At 34.7% G+C, this 17,428-nt stretch overlaps 1 protein-coding gene across 1 annotated transcript in view; it reads left to right on the top strand.

Annotated features, from left to right (window-relative positions):
• The window catches only part of LOC121420277 (dyslexia-associated protein KIAA0319-like protein), a 68,004-nt gene extending 56,015 nt beyond the window's left edge, over nt 1-11,989 (top strand). The window contains 5 exon segments of the mRNA XM_041614855.1: nt 1,257-1,379; nt 1,920-2,010; nt 3,459-3,500; nt 6,490-6,584; nt 10,840-11,989. Coding sequence (XP_041470789.1) covers nt 1,257-1,379; nt 1,920-2,010; nt 3,459-3,500; nt 6,490-6,584; nt 10,840-11,009 — 521 coding nt within the window. The 3' untranslated portion in view covers nt 11,010-11,989.
• Nucleotides 11,990-17,428: the final 5,439 nt, after the last annotated feature.

Here is a 17,428-nt window from a genome sequence, read left to right as displayed (position 1 = left end):
GAACAGGGGAAACCATTACACTATTTCCTTGGTGTTATTGATCCAATAATGTTTACTTTCAACATTCATATCATAGAAATACATAAAACATATACAAATGTTCATAATCAGGAATTAGTTCATACAAAATCAAATCAAATGAATGTTTAGTGTAAAATAAATAGATAAACCATATTCATGCAAGAAAAGACATCTTTATACACCCGGGGGGGGGGGGGATGGCCACTTCCATTGACAAGTGGATACCATGCTCGACCATGGGGTCTCGAAAAGCACCCTAAACAAGTAATTTCCATATTCTGAAAATGCACCCCTTAACAAGTATTGGCGTATGAATCCCTACCCTTAACAAGTATTGGAAACAATACGATACTCTTGGCACAAATATTCCCTGAAATGAACCCCTAAACAAGTACAGGAATATTATATCACGGGTCCTTCGGTCGTCGGTTTTACCTTTACTTTACACATAATTTGGTTCAGTACGACCCCACCTTCCACACCTCGCGCAAATCTGACTCTAAACACGAAGTGTTGGGGCAAAAAGGACATCCTTTATAAAACATTTCAATTTTGTTTTAACATCCCCGCAAATTTGACCCTAAACACGTAATTTTCCTAGTGAAATAGATACCCTTTTTTCATTATTTTTGTGTTTTTGACACCCTTTGCACGTTCCGTACGTAACATGCCCTATCTTGAAAAAGACATCCTTTTTACATGTTTTTTGGTCGTGCATGGTATCCACTCGTCAATGTAAGAGCCCCCCCCCCCCCCCCCCCCCCCCCCCCGGGATACACCCCCTCCCTGAAAAGTCATTAAGAATTGTAATATTCTGTCTTCAGCTTTATGTTCAAAGTAAGTTGTTTTCTATGACATCTAAAATTATGTGCCATTTCCTACGGTGTTTATCTAATCTTTGAAACAGAGGATGGTGGGTTCAAATCCCAGCCATGGCGTAGTTTCCTTCAGCAAGAAATTTATCCACATTATGCTGCACTCTACCCAGGTGAGGTGAATGGGTACCTGGCAGGAAGTTATTCCTTGAAATGCACTGAGTGCTAGAAGGCTGCTTGAGCTACATCTGGAGTAATAATATGCAAGCCCTTTGGAAGCGCATTGAGACGTTTTTCATTGTGTGTTGTGCGCTATACAAGAACTGTCTATTATTATTATTAATCTCTTGCGTCTTTCAGCAGTTGACTTTTCTACTGTTATTAAGTAAACTATGTTCTTCTTCCTCTTTCTGCACACAGTTTGTCAGAAGAACTGTTCCAACCACGGTCATTGTGACCCCTACACAAAACGCTGTGTGTGCGAGACATTCTGGATGGAGAACTTTATCAGGGTAAAATTCCAAGATGGAGAAAGCAACTGTGGTGAGTAGGATCTTATAACATAGGCAAGCTGTCCACAGTCTGAGCCGCTTCTTCTGGCGGAAATCCCGCTGTGAGGGTGTTTTGCATGTTTTCATTACATCTTTTCTGCATATGCCCATTACGTTGTCCACAATGAATGTGAGGATTGGTAGTTGTGATAAATTTACAAGGTGCTATAAACTAAAATGCTTGGTAATAACGAGGTTAAATGCCTTACCGAATGGCACCAGCGCTCCTAGATTTACCCTTACTTGATGCACTTGTGCCCTTTGGTAAGGCGTTTGTCCTCATAACTAGATTCCTCGGAGCGCACTTTGATCATCTGATTGCTTGCTAACAAGCATTCATGCTTTATTACCAATCAGGTAGGAAAAAATCAAATATTGTTCTGTAAGCAATGGGAGTTTCTCTCAAAGCTCTGTAGAGTATACAGAGTTGTCATTCGATATTAATGAGATGTATTCTAAATGTAAATTAAGTGTTTACTCCCCAACTGATTGACCCTTTCTCTCTCTCTCTCTCTTTTTCTCTTGTCTATAGATTGGAGTATTCTATATGTAATTATTGTATGTTTCTTGGTGCTAGTGGCCCTTGGTGTATGTGTATGGTTAATAGCCTGCTGCTGTGCAAGGTAAGTTGAACAAAGCATGTTTTATTCCTCTTTTCCCCGACATGAATGCACAAATATCTGACCTGCCACCCTCAAACGCACACAAGTCGCCCTTATCATGAATTTGGGATATCTGTTGAACCTGAAAAGGCGCATCCCAAGCTTTCTAATGATATAAAGCCTGTCAAAATTGATCAAAAATAACACAAACAAGAACTTGATAGAATGTAGACAGAATTCAGTGAGAGGTTCAAAGAATAAAGAGAAACAAGGTCAGTGGCCTGTTTCATAAAGGACTTGCAACTGTTGTAACTTTGCCATTATAGCAACTACCATGGTAAGCTTGATTTTGATTGGCTGCTGAGCCCTGTTACAATGGAAGTTCCCATAATAGCAACGTTACAACAGTTGTAAGTCTTTATGAAACGGGCCCCAGAAGTTTGGGGGATCACTCAAGCATGAGATGTGCACACTGTGCAATCTCGGTGAATTTTCCAAGCAATCTGCCAAAATGGTGTCAAAGAAACTCTTTAATCTTGTCATTAATCATCTTTACACCTTCAAATCTTGAAAGTATGAAGAAGAAGATGAATAAATCTTTCAGTAAAGCTAATTTTCTCATTTTGCCTTATGAAAAGCAATGATTATTTTGGCTAAATTCAGAGAACCTGCCCTGGCCTCTTATTGTTGTTTTTTTGCTCTTGGTGTGGCAGGCCATGTGTATTGTTGTATTAAATCTTTAATTATTTTGCCATTCAATTCAAATTCAGTGGAAAAAATATTTTCTTCCAGTTTACCTACCATGTTCAACATCAAAACGTGAATCTGAAACGGGGAGAATTTCATTAATTTCACAAATGGAGACAGTCCAACATGAGATATTATTCTTCTTTCAAGGTTGCTTGATATGTTAACATGCATCATGGTCCATTTGATGAGTTTTGTTTTTGATTCATGCATGAAATTTTGAATTAACCAAAATTTGATTTTTATATGTCTTTGCCTTGGGCTGTGGAGTTGTCTAATATGCTTGATCTAATCGTACCTGGAGAACATGTTTTTATCATTTTGTTTGCGCTTTTGATGGGTGGTAAGAATGCAACTAATAATATTTTATTTTTCATCTGAATACTTTATAACTGCTTTTTCATTTGATATGAGATTTATTGATAGAAGCATCAAAATTTAATATTTTTTAGTTAAAAAATATGAAAAACATCTATTTGATCATTATACACCTTCGAAAAAAAATTGTTTTCAAATTACCACACAACTCAATTACATTGTACCTTTTTTAATATATAAAATCTTAATACAGTCTTGAAGCTTCGGATTCTAATGATGAGCAGATACTGAATTACTGATGTTAAAAAAAATTTATTGTTGCACTTTTAAGATGAGATATTCAAACTTATAAACTTTAACTGATGTTGTAAAAAAATTCTCATATTTTTGTGTAATATCTTTAGAAGGAAGAGAAATTCAGCAATTTCTTTGAGTGAATTTTTGAGGTATTCAATTTTTCATCTTGCATCACAAGTATAATACGATTTCTGCAATCAAACATTACCTATGTGTTGGCATGGTGTGCATGTGTTATTTGTACCTGTATGCTTTTTGATCTATGTAGTCGAATATAATGTTTTTGCACGTTTTTTATGATCTACTTACTTCTAGCATGTTTATTTTCATATGCAATTCTTTTATTAATCTTTGAAGTTTAACCCTAATTCTCCCGGGGGGGGGGGGGGGGGGCCATAATGGCCCCCCCCTCAACAATTTTCCCGATATATCTGCTGCGCGAAATTTTTTCACCTCGCAGCTCACTGACTTTTTACATTCAAGTCTCGCGCAAATTTTGAGACCAAAGTTGTGAAGCCCGGGTATGCGGTTACGACATAACGCAACATTATGCAAGTGCATGTCAGACCCAAAATTGCTCATAAACGTGATTTCATGTACAAATCCAATGCAAATTGCGTATTTAGCCAAAATTCATAAATGTATCATTATTTCTACTTTTACTGATTAAACTTAATTAATTTTGCCTTGTTTATGATCAGAATTATGTCTGGAACAATTTACATTGAAAAAAACAATAAAAAAAAAAGTAAAAAACAAAGAAATACATAAGAAATTCATAAAACAATAAAATACATAAGAAATTTATTTCCAAACCAAAGTTTTTTTGAGTTACGATTGTTAAGAATGCTACAAACAAAATTTTTACCAAAAATTAGCATTCTAGGAGCTTTATTTAGTGAATTAGAGCAAAAAGTATGATTTATGCATAAATTAGCATAATTAATTCATATAAAATAAAATCTCATTATTTTGGAAAATTTTACCATACAGCCTTGTAGATTACATCACACACAACCAGCGTGCAAATTTTTGCGTCGCTCGCGCGATCGGCGGCCGAGATCTTAAGGGGGGCCATAATGGCCCCCCCCCCCCCGGGAATGACAAGAATCAAAATACCCCGGGAGATTTAGGGTTAAAGTGTTTGTAATGAGGTCTTTAAAATTAAGTTAATGGACATGTATAATTTCTTCCTCCTTCAAATATAATATTTGTTATGTACCACTATATAAGAATTACTCTATCAATTGAAAATAGAGTGATTATTATTTTGCAATTTGATCAATTTAGCTTAATTATTATTTATTGTATAAAATTTCAGATTAAACATTGTTGATTCACTGTTATTGAAGAGTTACATACATATATATTTTGTTGAAAAAAAGATCATGGGAAACTGACCGGTTATGCAAGAAAAAAAAAGAAAATAGAGGAGATATGCTTATGAAGTTTCGATTTTAAAAAGATGGTAATTATTTGTGTGAAGTAATGCATGGTGTTCTATCACTTATCTATGTCCATGTGAACCATGCTATGCTTGAATTGCTAATATCTATTTTAAGCCATCAGTTTGTGTCTATCAATGTGAAACAACAGTTTTAGTGTGGGCAATCAAATGTGTTAACTTTCCTGTCTTTGTGTTGCTGTTATGTATTTTGCATGTGTTTATACATGTATTCACTTTTGTTTTTGTAGATTTTGTTCTTCAAAGTATAATGTATATTTGGTATGCTCATAGACACACAAATATTTCTCTTTTTTGATTTCTTGTGCTGGCATAGGTTGACTAATCTGATGCTACTCATTTGTTTATTGTTGGTCTCCTTTTTTAACTATGTATTTATTCATCTCAGCCCTCTTTGCTGCTTATTTGCTTGTCTTTCTATTTCATCCTCCTCCGCTCTATATCTTTCTCTCGTTCTCTTGCTCCCTTCCTCTCTGCAGTCTCCATTTTTTATATTCTCCCTCTCGCTCTCTCTCTCTCACCATCTCCCTTCATTCCCTTCCCTCTCTCCCTCTCTACAAGTATCAGTCTCTTCCTCTTTGCTTTCCTCTCATTTCCTTTCTCCATTGCTTTCGGCAGGGCTGGCTGCCAAGTCTCCCGGATTAGCAGACAAATTCACTGAAAACAAAAAAATGACTGATTTTAGAGTGAAAACCTGCAAAGGGGGTTTTTACCTCTCCCTGATTCATACATGTACATGTGAAATAATGTCATGTATGTCAACTGGATTATTTGTAATTAAGGAAGATCTCCATAGTTTCTTGGTGATCCTCCCTGCAATATGAGTTGGCAGTTCTGATCTCAAAAGTGACCTCTGCTATCACATTTTCTCTTCTTTCTATCGGCTTCCCCTTTTCCATTCCCCCTCTTCCTATCTACCCCTCCCCCCTTCGTTTTCCTTTCAGCTGTGCACATTCTTTCTTGTTAAGCTCCTTAATTTTTTTTTTGTACTGCTGGGTAATGTTGCTCTACTAATGTGTATAAATGATACTCCACTTATGTGGATTGGGCAATGTAATTAAACATTTTTTGATGTTTTTTTTTTGCATAAAATTGCCTTTCAGTTTTATTGCCAAACCAACTCAAAACAGCGACAACTAAAAAATTTGACCAATTACATGTACTTTGCACATGTAGATGACATGAGTTTCATGTACATGATTTTAAACAATACAATAAATGAATAAATCAAAGAGTTCTGCAAATATTCTCTACTAACTTATGATATACAATGTTAAGTTATGGCAGATTGAAAAAAAGTGCATTTCATTAACAAGAAAAAATGCAAAGTTTGCTATTTGCATGACAAGTATGATTTGTTAAACAAATGGACCTCAATCAGTTGCATATTGGATAGAATGCTTTAGGATTATTCTGTATGAAATAAAATATGTTAAAGATGTTTTTAGAAGTTAATTTGGATGGGTAATTGAATATTACCTCTTGTTAATTTTGAAGGAATTCAAACCTAAGACTTCATACATCCAGCATTAGAAATATTTGTACAAGTAGCCATTTACCAGGTCACCTTAACTTGTGAACAAATTATAATAGACATGATTAAGCATTTTTTATTTTGAATTTCCTTGGAGAACTTGTTTTGAACAATATCCTTGTATTTTTTGTTTGAGCAGGAGAAAAAAGAGAGGAAGAAGGCGGCATCGCTACACTCTGTTAGAAGATCAGGAAGGCAATGATATGATGGAGATGCATCCAAAAATGGGAAATGGTATGTAACATGTTATTTAGAAAGTCGTATTGTATTGAAGCTTGAATTAATAAATGAATTAAGCATAGTCATGACATGAAATCTGCATGAATAATGGTTTCAAAATCAACTATTTAGCCATTAAGAATTCCCTTCACAATGAACCCAAAAGATATCTATTTAATCAATGTTACTGTTTCAATTTTAATCTCTCCTGCATAGCTGAGAGAGACTATCGGTGCCACTTTTCATGAGGTAGTGGTGGTGTTGTCCATATTGAAATCTTTACCAAAGTTAAGTTTTTGTAAAGCCGTCATAACTTGAAAAAAAGTATATGGTTCCTGTTCATGACTTAAAAATGTTTACATGATGGTAATCAAGTATCATCATCTTGCACAAGTTTCAGGTCACATGATCAAGGTTGAAGGTCCTTTGGGTCAATGTACTTAGACCATGTGTCGGAAATCAACATTGTAATCTTACCCGAGGTTAAGTTTCTGAAATATCAACAAAACCTTAAAAGTATTGGGATCTAGTACATGAAACTTGGACATTAGGGTTATCAGATATCCTTGATTGTCCTATCTGAGTTTTAGGTCACATGATGAAGGTGAAAGGTCATTTCGGGTCAATGAGCTTTTGAGGGTTTCAGATTATCGAAACTATAAAGAGATACACTATAGGCTCGTGAAAATGAATTGATATTTTATATTGATTGTAATACCTTCATCCTATACTAACTGATTCCCTAGGTAACAATGGCAACGTTCTTGATAAACTAACAGGCAGAAGTAACTCATCTGAAGGTAGCTGTATTGGTGTAGACATTTTACTTCATGGTCTAACCCATCCCAGCTGATATATTGCCACCCCCCCCCCTTTCCCCTCACCCAGCCTAGTCTGCGAGCACAGACTCCAATTTTGACAAGTAATGCTATGTTTAGGGTGTAGACTAGACTCTCAGACCCTGTGTATGTGTCATGGTGCGTATTGAGTGAATCTAGCCTCACTGCTTACGTCTCTGCATTATACGTGCGTGATGCAAAAGCAAAAGGTCTGTGCCTACCGACTACCCAACCCCTCATCATCCTACATATATCTTTATATATTTCTCTCTTTTCCTGATCTGCTTTATATCTGTATTCTCTCTTTTTTTCTACTCTGTCCGTTTCTGCTGCTTTCATTTTGTATCTTCATATAAAATTTCTTTATGAGTGAGAGCTTTTGTTTGCTGTATTCTTTTAGAGCAAGCTGTACCTTTTATATTACTCTCTCTTTGACGACCACCTGTCCTCTCTTTCTCTGTCTCTCTCCTCCTCCCCTCTCCTCTTCTCTTCTCCCCTCTTCTCTTCTATTCTCTCTTCCTCTTTCCTGCCATTTCTATCCCCTCACTATTCTCTCCATCTTTCGCTTTCAAACTTTCTCCCCCTGACTTTTTCCTGTCTCTGAGTGTCTCTTCATCTGTCTCTATCTATTTTCTCTCTCTCTCTGATCCTTCTTTTTCAAGAGTGCAGTATATATGCTATTCTCTAATTCCAAACAATCTCTATAGATGAATATTCTTCTATAATCCTGAATAATCTATTCTAATACTTTTTTTGTTGTCATATTCACTCTTATTTGTCTTTATATCGCCTCACGACAGAGACATTCAAATACCTGAGGGCCAGTAACACAAATAGTTACAACTATTATAACTGTGCCATCATGACAATTTCCATAGTAACAGCTTAGTAGCCTATTACATGTACATTGAAGGTTTCCATGGAAGTTACAATAATGGCAAAGTTATGATAGTTGTTTGTCTTTATGAAATGGGACCCTCTTTTTGTTCTTTTTTTTCCCTTTACCTTTTTTTTTGCTCACTATCCTGTGCATCAAATATGCATTTCCTTTTAAATTTTTCACCCAAATATAAGCCAACAATCTAAACTTTCCTTTGATCCTTGTTTTCAAGTACAATAGTTATTTTTCTGCTTTTTGCAAAAGTAGCAGCTCATATGTTGTTTTTTCTTTTTATTGTAATCATTGTATTTTCTTATTTTCATCTACCAATACCCCAAAAGACCATGTAAAGTGCAAGTTACAATTGTCCTGCGGATTTTGTTCAAAATAATCAGCTCTGCTCCCAAGTCTATGTTGGAGATATTTTCACATATTACAAGCCAATACATCATGAGATCAGTGCAATATATAAAGTGTTATTAATTTGATATTGTACTACCTTGCAGCATTGTCATATGATGTGCGTGAATGCTCAATCCTTATTAGAAATGTATCATGTGATAGAATATTTTAATTGTTATTATCAAAGAATGACTATATAGCTTAAAGTTTATGACCCTCTAATCCATGAATACCTAGTTAGCAGTGCCATTGTGATACTTGTCACCTTGTCAAATGTCAGTCACGCTTTTTCCCGCAGAAATCCTGCAAGCGTCTTTTCATAACCAATCCTCACAATTCATCATGGACTCAACAATGTAAATGTTGAAAATCTTACATGAAAAGACGCTGAGTGCCTTAATATTGGCATTCTTACCTTTGACAAGTTGCCTTGTTCTTTAAGTTTAAGTTTTCTGTAATGTGCATGATGTATTTCGGTTCATAAACTAGAATATTTTTCTCAGTTTTCAATAAATGTTGGGAGATACGAATATCATTTAGTCTGGACTACATGAAAATTATTGCTTGTAAATGTTTACTATATATGGAAGGACATGGTGTTTATGCTAAGATTTAACAGTTTAAAGTCCTGCTTGATGCAATGATAAGACATACTGTAATATAGAAGTAAAGAGATGACAGTGAGATATTATTTTTTAAGTGAAAATTAGTAGCAGAGGAAACAGAAAAAATATGTATATATGAATAAATGGAATAAAAATTGGGCAAATATAAATAGGACGAGGAGAAAGAGGTAGGAGGGGAAGAAGAAAATTTAGAGTAGTTCAAGATGGAGGGTTATAAGAAGAAAAAAGTTAATAGAAATGGATGGAATACTTAATATCATAAGTCTTATCTACAATTCTAGTTCATATAAGTTACACTTTTCAAAAAATGAGAGTTAATCCTCATGAAACCATATTACCATACCGTGCAAGCCAGTGGCATCCTTGCTGCACGCGTTATTTATTTTTTTCATTAAAATTTTTAAACTAATTCTGATGGTGACTTTCGTGCTTATTATGCACAGGAATACTTTATTTTTGGTTCGATGATCCCCACATGCAGGCTAATCTATAATAGTGCCCACTTTGGAATCATTTTGATGATGAATAAATAATGATAGACTCATTCCCCAGCATGTTCCTGAAAAGAAAATATTTTACAAAAAATTATAGTTTTGCTATATTATCTTTATTTTATATTCATTTCTTGTTTTACATGATTTAGATTTTATTCCTGAAATTATGATCAGAGGAAGAAAAACAAACCATCAATCCCGTCATAAATCAATTTTACTGCCGCTGTGCTGCTTTTTGTATATGTGCACTAAATGCAGTGATGGGCTCAGCTAAGCAAAGTCTCATACCATTCAAATGCAAAAAATTTGGTTGTTCTCAAAGTTACGCACGACTTTACGCATGACATGTTCGTATGTGCTAAGTCAGCTACTTGGGGATATCATGTAGTACAAGAAAGAGGGTCACCAGTCGTACTCATTTGTAACTTATGAACAGCTTTATGAAACACCCACCAACAATGCAAACATACTTTTTGCCTTGCCATTTATGGAATGATATGTCAGAAAATATTGTACAATAGAACAAGCAAGAACAAGAAAGTAAGCAAAAGATGAATATTATTGAATTTTACGGGATCATTTCCGAATGCACAATTTCAGATTCATCTCACTTTTTGCTCTTCATTTTGTTCCATACCAAAAAACAAGTTTTTAAGATGTTCGAAATGAATTATCAAATTGGTCTGAATTATACATGTAACTATATAGTACCCATGTTCGATGAAACTAAAGTAAATTTTCTTGCCAATTTATTTAAATTGTACCCTTGAGTCTGTGTACAGACAGTCCCCTGTAATAATTAATGAATATTTTATATTCCTATTGACATTGTGTATTTATTTGTCTTTGTTTATTTTTAATCCATTTTACTGTCTCATTTGTCAAGTAATATCAATGAAACACTGTCGTCAGGTTTGAAGAAGAAATTCAATCATGTGCCATTGCATTCCTAAGTGATTAATTTTAATGCATTCAATATAATCATAGTCCCATTTAATGTAATTCATGGTTGTTTTTTTTTCATTACAGGTAAGCAGAGTAGCAGCATCATGATATCTGAATCGGGAGAAGATAGCGATGATGAGACTACCGTCTTTGACATTAAGCGACAGGATCGGAACGGATCCAAACCCGCCAATGGCTATACAACGGGCAAGCATCGATCAAGCAGGATCCCACATAGGACTGATAAACTTTGAATCCTTCGAGTCTTTGCCATGATGCGATGGAAGTTTATTTTATTTGTCAGATTCTGAGGACAGTTTTTGTGTTGAATTGAGAATTGACTCGCGTAGAGTGGCAGATGGGATACCTTGATTTTATTTATGTTTTGGATATAGTGATTCAGCATTGTTTATGTGAGAGGACATAGCCGTCCAGAAATGAAGAAGACTTGGTTACATTTTGATTTGATTACAAGGAATGCACCGAAACCACCGACTTCCATACAGAGGCATGGGACTGAGGCAGAACCAAACGTGTAGAGAGAAATCTTGTTTTCTGATGAAGTTCTTTCTCTGTCAAGTTCTTTCATGGATCAAGGGGCAGTTTAACGGATTGTGTTTTCTTTCTTTTAGATTTTCCATTATTTACATCCAGCCTGTTTCTTGGACAAATACTGCACGGAAATTAATCCCCCCTTTTTTTCTCTCTCGCTATCTCTTCTATTTTATTCTTATTCTAGCCTCTTCTTTAATATTTTGTTTACTTAGACAACAATCTTTCACCCATACTTTGCCTGTTGTGTGTGAATAATACCTTTATTTGCGAGGGGGGAGATGGCAAAAGACAAAATTGAAATTCTGAATATATAATGTATTTATCTATTTCCAGCACTTGACATCCATTTGTCGTTATCAAACGCATTGTGGTTGAAAGGACTTGTAGTTATAATTTCGTCTTAGATCATTTCCTCGATGTCAAAAAAAATAATTTCCTTGTCCATAAATGAAAAAAATGATTGACAACTCATGAAGAATTCATTGTTTTATACCCTGGTTGATAACTCAAACAAAAATTTTGTGAATGATTCTCATCAATATCTAATATCAGACCAAAAAAAGAAATTATATAAAACAACTTCATTGGGCTAATTTCTAAGCTCATCTGCCAAAATTTGCTATTGTATTACAGTTAATATTAGGCCCTATGGGAGGTTCAGTGGCTCTTTTATATTTTTCTAGGAAACTGAGGTATTGGGGGGGCAAATTAGCCCCCCCCCCCTGCCCATTCCCATTCAATTTCTTCTTGTAATGTAGGTTTACATTAAAATGTTGCAATTCTATCTGATTCGTTTTCAAAGCAATATAATTGAGTAGATCTAACTTTTTTTATAGTTAGATAATTTGTTTCAATTAATTTCCTTATTAAGTTAATACCTGTATGAGACAACTCATGTGTTTTATTTCCTTTAAACATAGGTAACCACTTACATTTGAAATGTTTGTGTTGTATGGAATCTTCATATCCAAGTATAATAATAATCCATTTATGCATGTTTTTCAAGCCATTTTCTTTCTAATATTTGATTGAAAGAAAATGAAGGCATGCATGAGCTGCAGATTCATTTGTGAATTGGGATTAAAATTCAAATGCTTTTCCCATTCTTATAATCATTTTCAGTAACTAGTTATGAATAGTTGAAAGGAATTTAAAGATATATATAACTTAGAGACAATTTTAGATATTTGTTAGAATTATTATTTATTAAAAGAAAAAAGATATTTATATTTGATTATTCGTTTATTCGAACTATCTTATTTCAAAAAAAGAAAATGGGAAAACCTCATTGCGTGAAATCATGTTATGAATAAAGGAGCTAAATTTGAAAGAAGACCTTTGACTTTATAAGGTTCACGATCATTTACTTAACGGCATTTCTTTATCCACTTTACAACTCTACTGAAACCAGCCAGAATCTAGGTGGAAATATGTGTCAATATTAGCAAACAATCTTGGGATACTTTCACCAGAATGTATCAAACATTAGGGTCCTACTAACATTGTAATAATGATGTGCAGTTTTTTAATTGATTTAGGTGTGGCATGTGCTTGCTTCGATCAAATTTCTCAAGCCTGTTACAAATTACTTGAATAAATTATATGAATATTATGTGATAATACTTTCCGATGTTTTTACTTTTTTTCCGGTATTATTACTTTTTTCCAGTATCATTACTGGAGAACTGCTGGCATAACATTTCTTGGATCTCATTCATGTATTCTACATTTTCTTCTAACTTATTTCAATTCTTTTGTGCAATGAAATGTGTTTGTATATAACTTTTCATTTGATAACAAACAATTTATTACATGAATGTCTTGTATTCCACAAATACATAGACATCAGTTGTTATGTACTAAATTATGACATCAGTATTTTGTAATACATTTAAAAGTTGTCTCATTTTGTGACATTTTTTTGATGTTATGTAAAGGTAAGCTTGTGTTGTTTGGTATGTGGTCTATGTTATTTCATGATGATTTTTATGTGTGTTTGTGTTTTAATATGATTATGATATTTATTATTTTAGGAAGTTGTCTGTTTATTATCTATTTTGTTTTTTTATTTTTTATTGAATCAGAAGTACTATTGAATTTTGTTATCTTTTTGTGTTCACTCTCCATGCATTTGAATTTTATATCTTTTTTTATTTCTAGTTCATAAGTTATTTTCTCCTAAGAAAAATATGAGCAGAAGTGGTTCCAAATGATATAATGTTTACATTTATATACTGAATATACTGAATTTAGTTATCATATCTTTTATTTGTAACAAAACAATATGTTTGATGTGAAAGAAATAAAAATGATAACAGGATTGATCATGGATGAATAAAGAGACAAATCAAATAAGCTTCATCTGTTGTGTACTGCACACAAATATTATTGCTCTGGACATATTCAAAATGTTCTGTTTATAAGTATGAGCTATAATACATTCATTTCTTTATCATAAGTTTATTTACAATTCTTTTGGTTCATGAAATATCTTTATCTTAGAAGAACTGTTTTGGAAAACAGGTTTTCAGCATTATGCTATTAATATTGATATAAATGAATTTAAAAAAAGGATGAATTATATACCCTAATGTAAATATAATGGCAGATCAAAGTACTAAAGTAAATAAAGATTACAAATTTTATGAGATACAAGTACTTTTTGTCTCACCTGCGAAGCAAAGTGAGACTATAGGCGCCGCTTTTCCGACGGCGGCGGCGGCGGCGTCAATATCAAATCTTAACCTGAGGTTAAAGACCCAGACCGGACCCAAAAATGAAATTGACAAATTATATACCAATCGAAAGCTTATAAGCTACTAAATACAGCATTGTGAGCTTTATTCATTTTCACCCTTCCCAGCTGAGTATTTTGCTTAAGAATATTCCAATTATCGGGCTTCGAACCCGGCTTAGAAAATAGGCTTTATTGTGCTTTTCAAATGCCTCGAGACCGTGACGTCACGTTGTGTAAGAAGCGTCGCGATTCCATAGGTTTGTACACAGAAAAACTGGGTTATTTTTTTGCTTTCCATATTACGCATTTCATTTTCTTCACTTCCATCACAGAGTGATATCACATATATTTTTTCCTACATGCTTAAATTATGAAATCTACAGTTTTGAACTAGTTTTTGCCATATTTTAGTTCCTGCTTATTTGGCGTAGATTTCAAATCTATCTGCATTCAGATTATGTATCACAACTTTTCCTGACATAGCAATTTAGGCCCAATAAGAGCCAAACAAAGAAGTCACAAAAAAGGCAGTGAATAGTTGTAGGTTTCCATCAATTTCAACAGTGAATAATTGTGAGTGCCATTTTCATCTGAAAACGGAAAAAAAATTGGATTCATAATATAGAAATGGAAGAAAATACCGAATGCTTTTGTACACAAACCTATGGAATTGCAACCCTCCAGACACAACATGACGTCATCCTTTCCAGGCGACGTGGGGTGCTCAATCGAAGCGTACTTTGGAGGAGCAGTTTCTTTGATTTTTATCTAATATTTCTTAAAATGGAAGGAGATGTATAGAATATTTTTGGTATATTTGTATTGTATGAATCATTGCCTTTCTTTTAATATATGATTGTTTTTACACCGGTCAAGGTCTTTAAGTTTTTGAAATGATGTCATAACTTAGAAAGTATATGGACCTAGTTAATAAAACTTGGCCATAAGGTTAATCAAGTATTACTGAACATCCTATTAGAGTTTCATGTCACATGACAAAGGTCATTTAGGGTCAATGAACTTAGACCATGTAGGAGGAATCAACATCGAAATCTTAACCTGAGGTTAAGTTTTTGAAATGTCATCATAACTTAGAAAATATATGGACCTAGTTCATGAAACTTGGACATTAGGTTAATCAAGTATCACTGAACATCCTACATGAGTTTCACATCACATGACCAAGGTCAAAGGTCATTTAGGGTCAATGAACTTTGGCCGAATTGGGGATATCTGTTGAATTCCCATCATAACTTTGAAAGTTTATGGATCTGATTCATGAAACTTGGATACAATAGTAATCAAGCATCACTGAAAATTTTGTGCAAGTTTCAGGTCTCATGATTAAGGTCAAAGGTCATTTAGGGTCAATGAACTTTTGCCGAATCGGGGTATCTGTTGAATTACCATCATAACTTTGAAAGTTTATTGGTCTAGTTCATTAAACTTGGACATTAGAGTAATCAAGTATCACTGAACATCCTGTGCGCGTTTCAGGTCACATGACCAAGGTCAAAGGTCAATGAACTTTGGCCGAATTGGGTGTATCTGTTGAATTACCATCATAACTTTGAAAGTTTATGGATCTGATTCATGAAACTTGTACATAAGAGTAATCAAGTATCACTGAACATCCTGTTCGAGTTTCAGGTCGCATGATCAAGGTCAAAGGTCATGTAAGGTCAATGAACTTTGGCCATGTTGGGGTTTTTTGTTGAATAACCATCATATCTCTGTAAGTTTATTGGTCTAGTTCATAAAAAGTGGACATAAGAGTAACCATCTATCACTGAACATCTTGTGCGAGTTAGAGTAGTATTCAAAGTCAGCACTGCTCCTATATTGAACCGCGTGATGCAGGTGAGACGGCCAGAGGCATTCCACTTGTTTATTTATGGCAAGATTTTTTTCTCTATAACTTTTAAATGAACTATTCATGTATAAGTTGCTAGTTATTCTCTAAATATTTTTATGTTACCTTATTTTTTTTTCTCCAGCACTCTCTTAGAGACGAAAACGCTAATCTATGCAGAATTGCATTTGTAAATTTTTGAAAAATAAAAACACAAATCATTTTCTAACTTCAGCTCATGTTAATAATGACATTAAACCCTCACTTCATGTACTGTATATAGTATAGCAGGGGGCATTTTTTCTACTGACTATCAATTTGAAAGTCATATCCATAATACAAGTGTAGTATTTAATTCATGTCACGTATATTGTTTGATGTAAAGTAGTACTGGGTGCTTCCATTTCTGTAGTTTGAAATTAAGATGTTTTTTCTTCAACAATTCCCGTGTTTTATTTCTCTATGTGTGAATGTAAGATGTCCGTCACTTTGTTTGTACATTCCAAGGATTTTGTCCTTACAAAACAGCTGGCTGTAAATATTTCTTTGTGACATTGTAATTAAAAATCAAATGAGGAATATACTGATACTTATGCTTAACTCTTGAACGGTATTAACGTGCAGTACAAATGGATATAATTTTCAAGATTATCAGATTTATTTTATTTTGTTGGGTTGGTAGGAAAGTACTAACTATTTCATTGCTGTAAATTTCTTTTTTTTATGTTGTGTATCAGAGTACTAACAGGATTATAGTGTACTACCACAAATACTGCCATCACTTTATAATTAGTTGTAGCTTAATTGGCAAGCCAGAGAATGGTGTGTTGAATTAACATGCATTTCCCTGGATATCTACAAATGTTAAATAATGAATGTGTGAAAATGGGCACTTGGTTCCAAGTGATATTAGGCTTAGCCATAGTGTAGGGATGCAAGTTCCAATACATGTGAGTTGTCAATTCGCCAAATCCCACTTATTCCAAGCCCACATTACCCTCCCACTTGTTACCATCCCTCTTTGTCTCAATCAACTTGGTCTCACCCCACTTGGTCCCACCCCACTTGGTCTCACCCTTGCTCCACCCCACTTGGTCTCACCCTTGGTCCACCCCCACTTGGTCTCATTTTGGCTCCACCCCACTTGGTCTCACCTTGGCTCCACCCCACTTGGTCCCACCCCAATTGGTCCCAGCCCACTTGGTACCATCCCGCTTCGTCCCACTCCACTTGGTCCCACCCAACTTGGTCCTAACTCACTTGTTCTCACTCCACTTGGTCTCAGCATACCTGGTACCATCCTACTTGTTCCAAGCCCACCTGACCCTTCCCACTTGGTCCCATTCTATTTGGTCTCTCCCCCCTTTGTACATTCCTACTTGGCCTCTCACCACTAGATCTGACCCTACTTAGTACCATCCCATTTGCTCCAACCCAATTAGCCCCCCCCCCCCCCACCACCACCACTTAGTCACACCCCACTTAGTACAACGGTACCCCATTTCATCTTATGCCCTTTCAGCAAAATC

This window comes from Lytechinus variegatus, chromosome 1, assembly GCF_018143015.1.
Source record: "Lytechinus variegatus isolate NC3 chromosome 1, Lvar_3.0, whole genome shotgun sequence".
Lineage (NCBI taxonomy): Eukaryota > Metazoa > Echinodermata > Echinoidea > Temnopleuroida > Toxopneustidae > Lytechinus > Lytechinus variegatus.
This window is presented reverse-complemented; position numbering and strand designations above follow the sequence as displayed.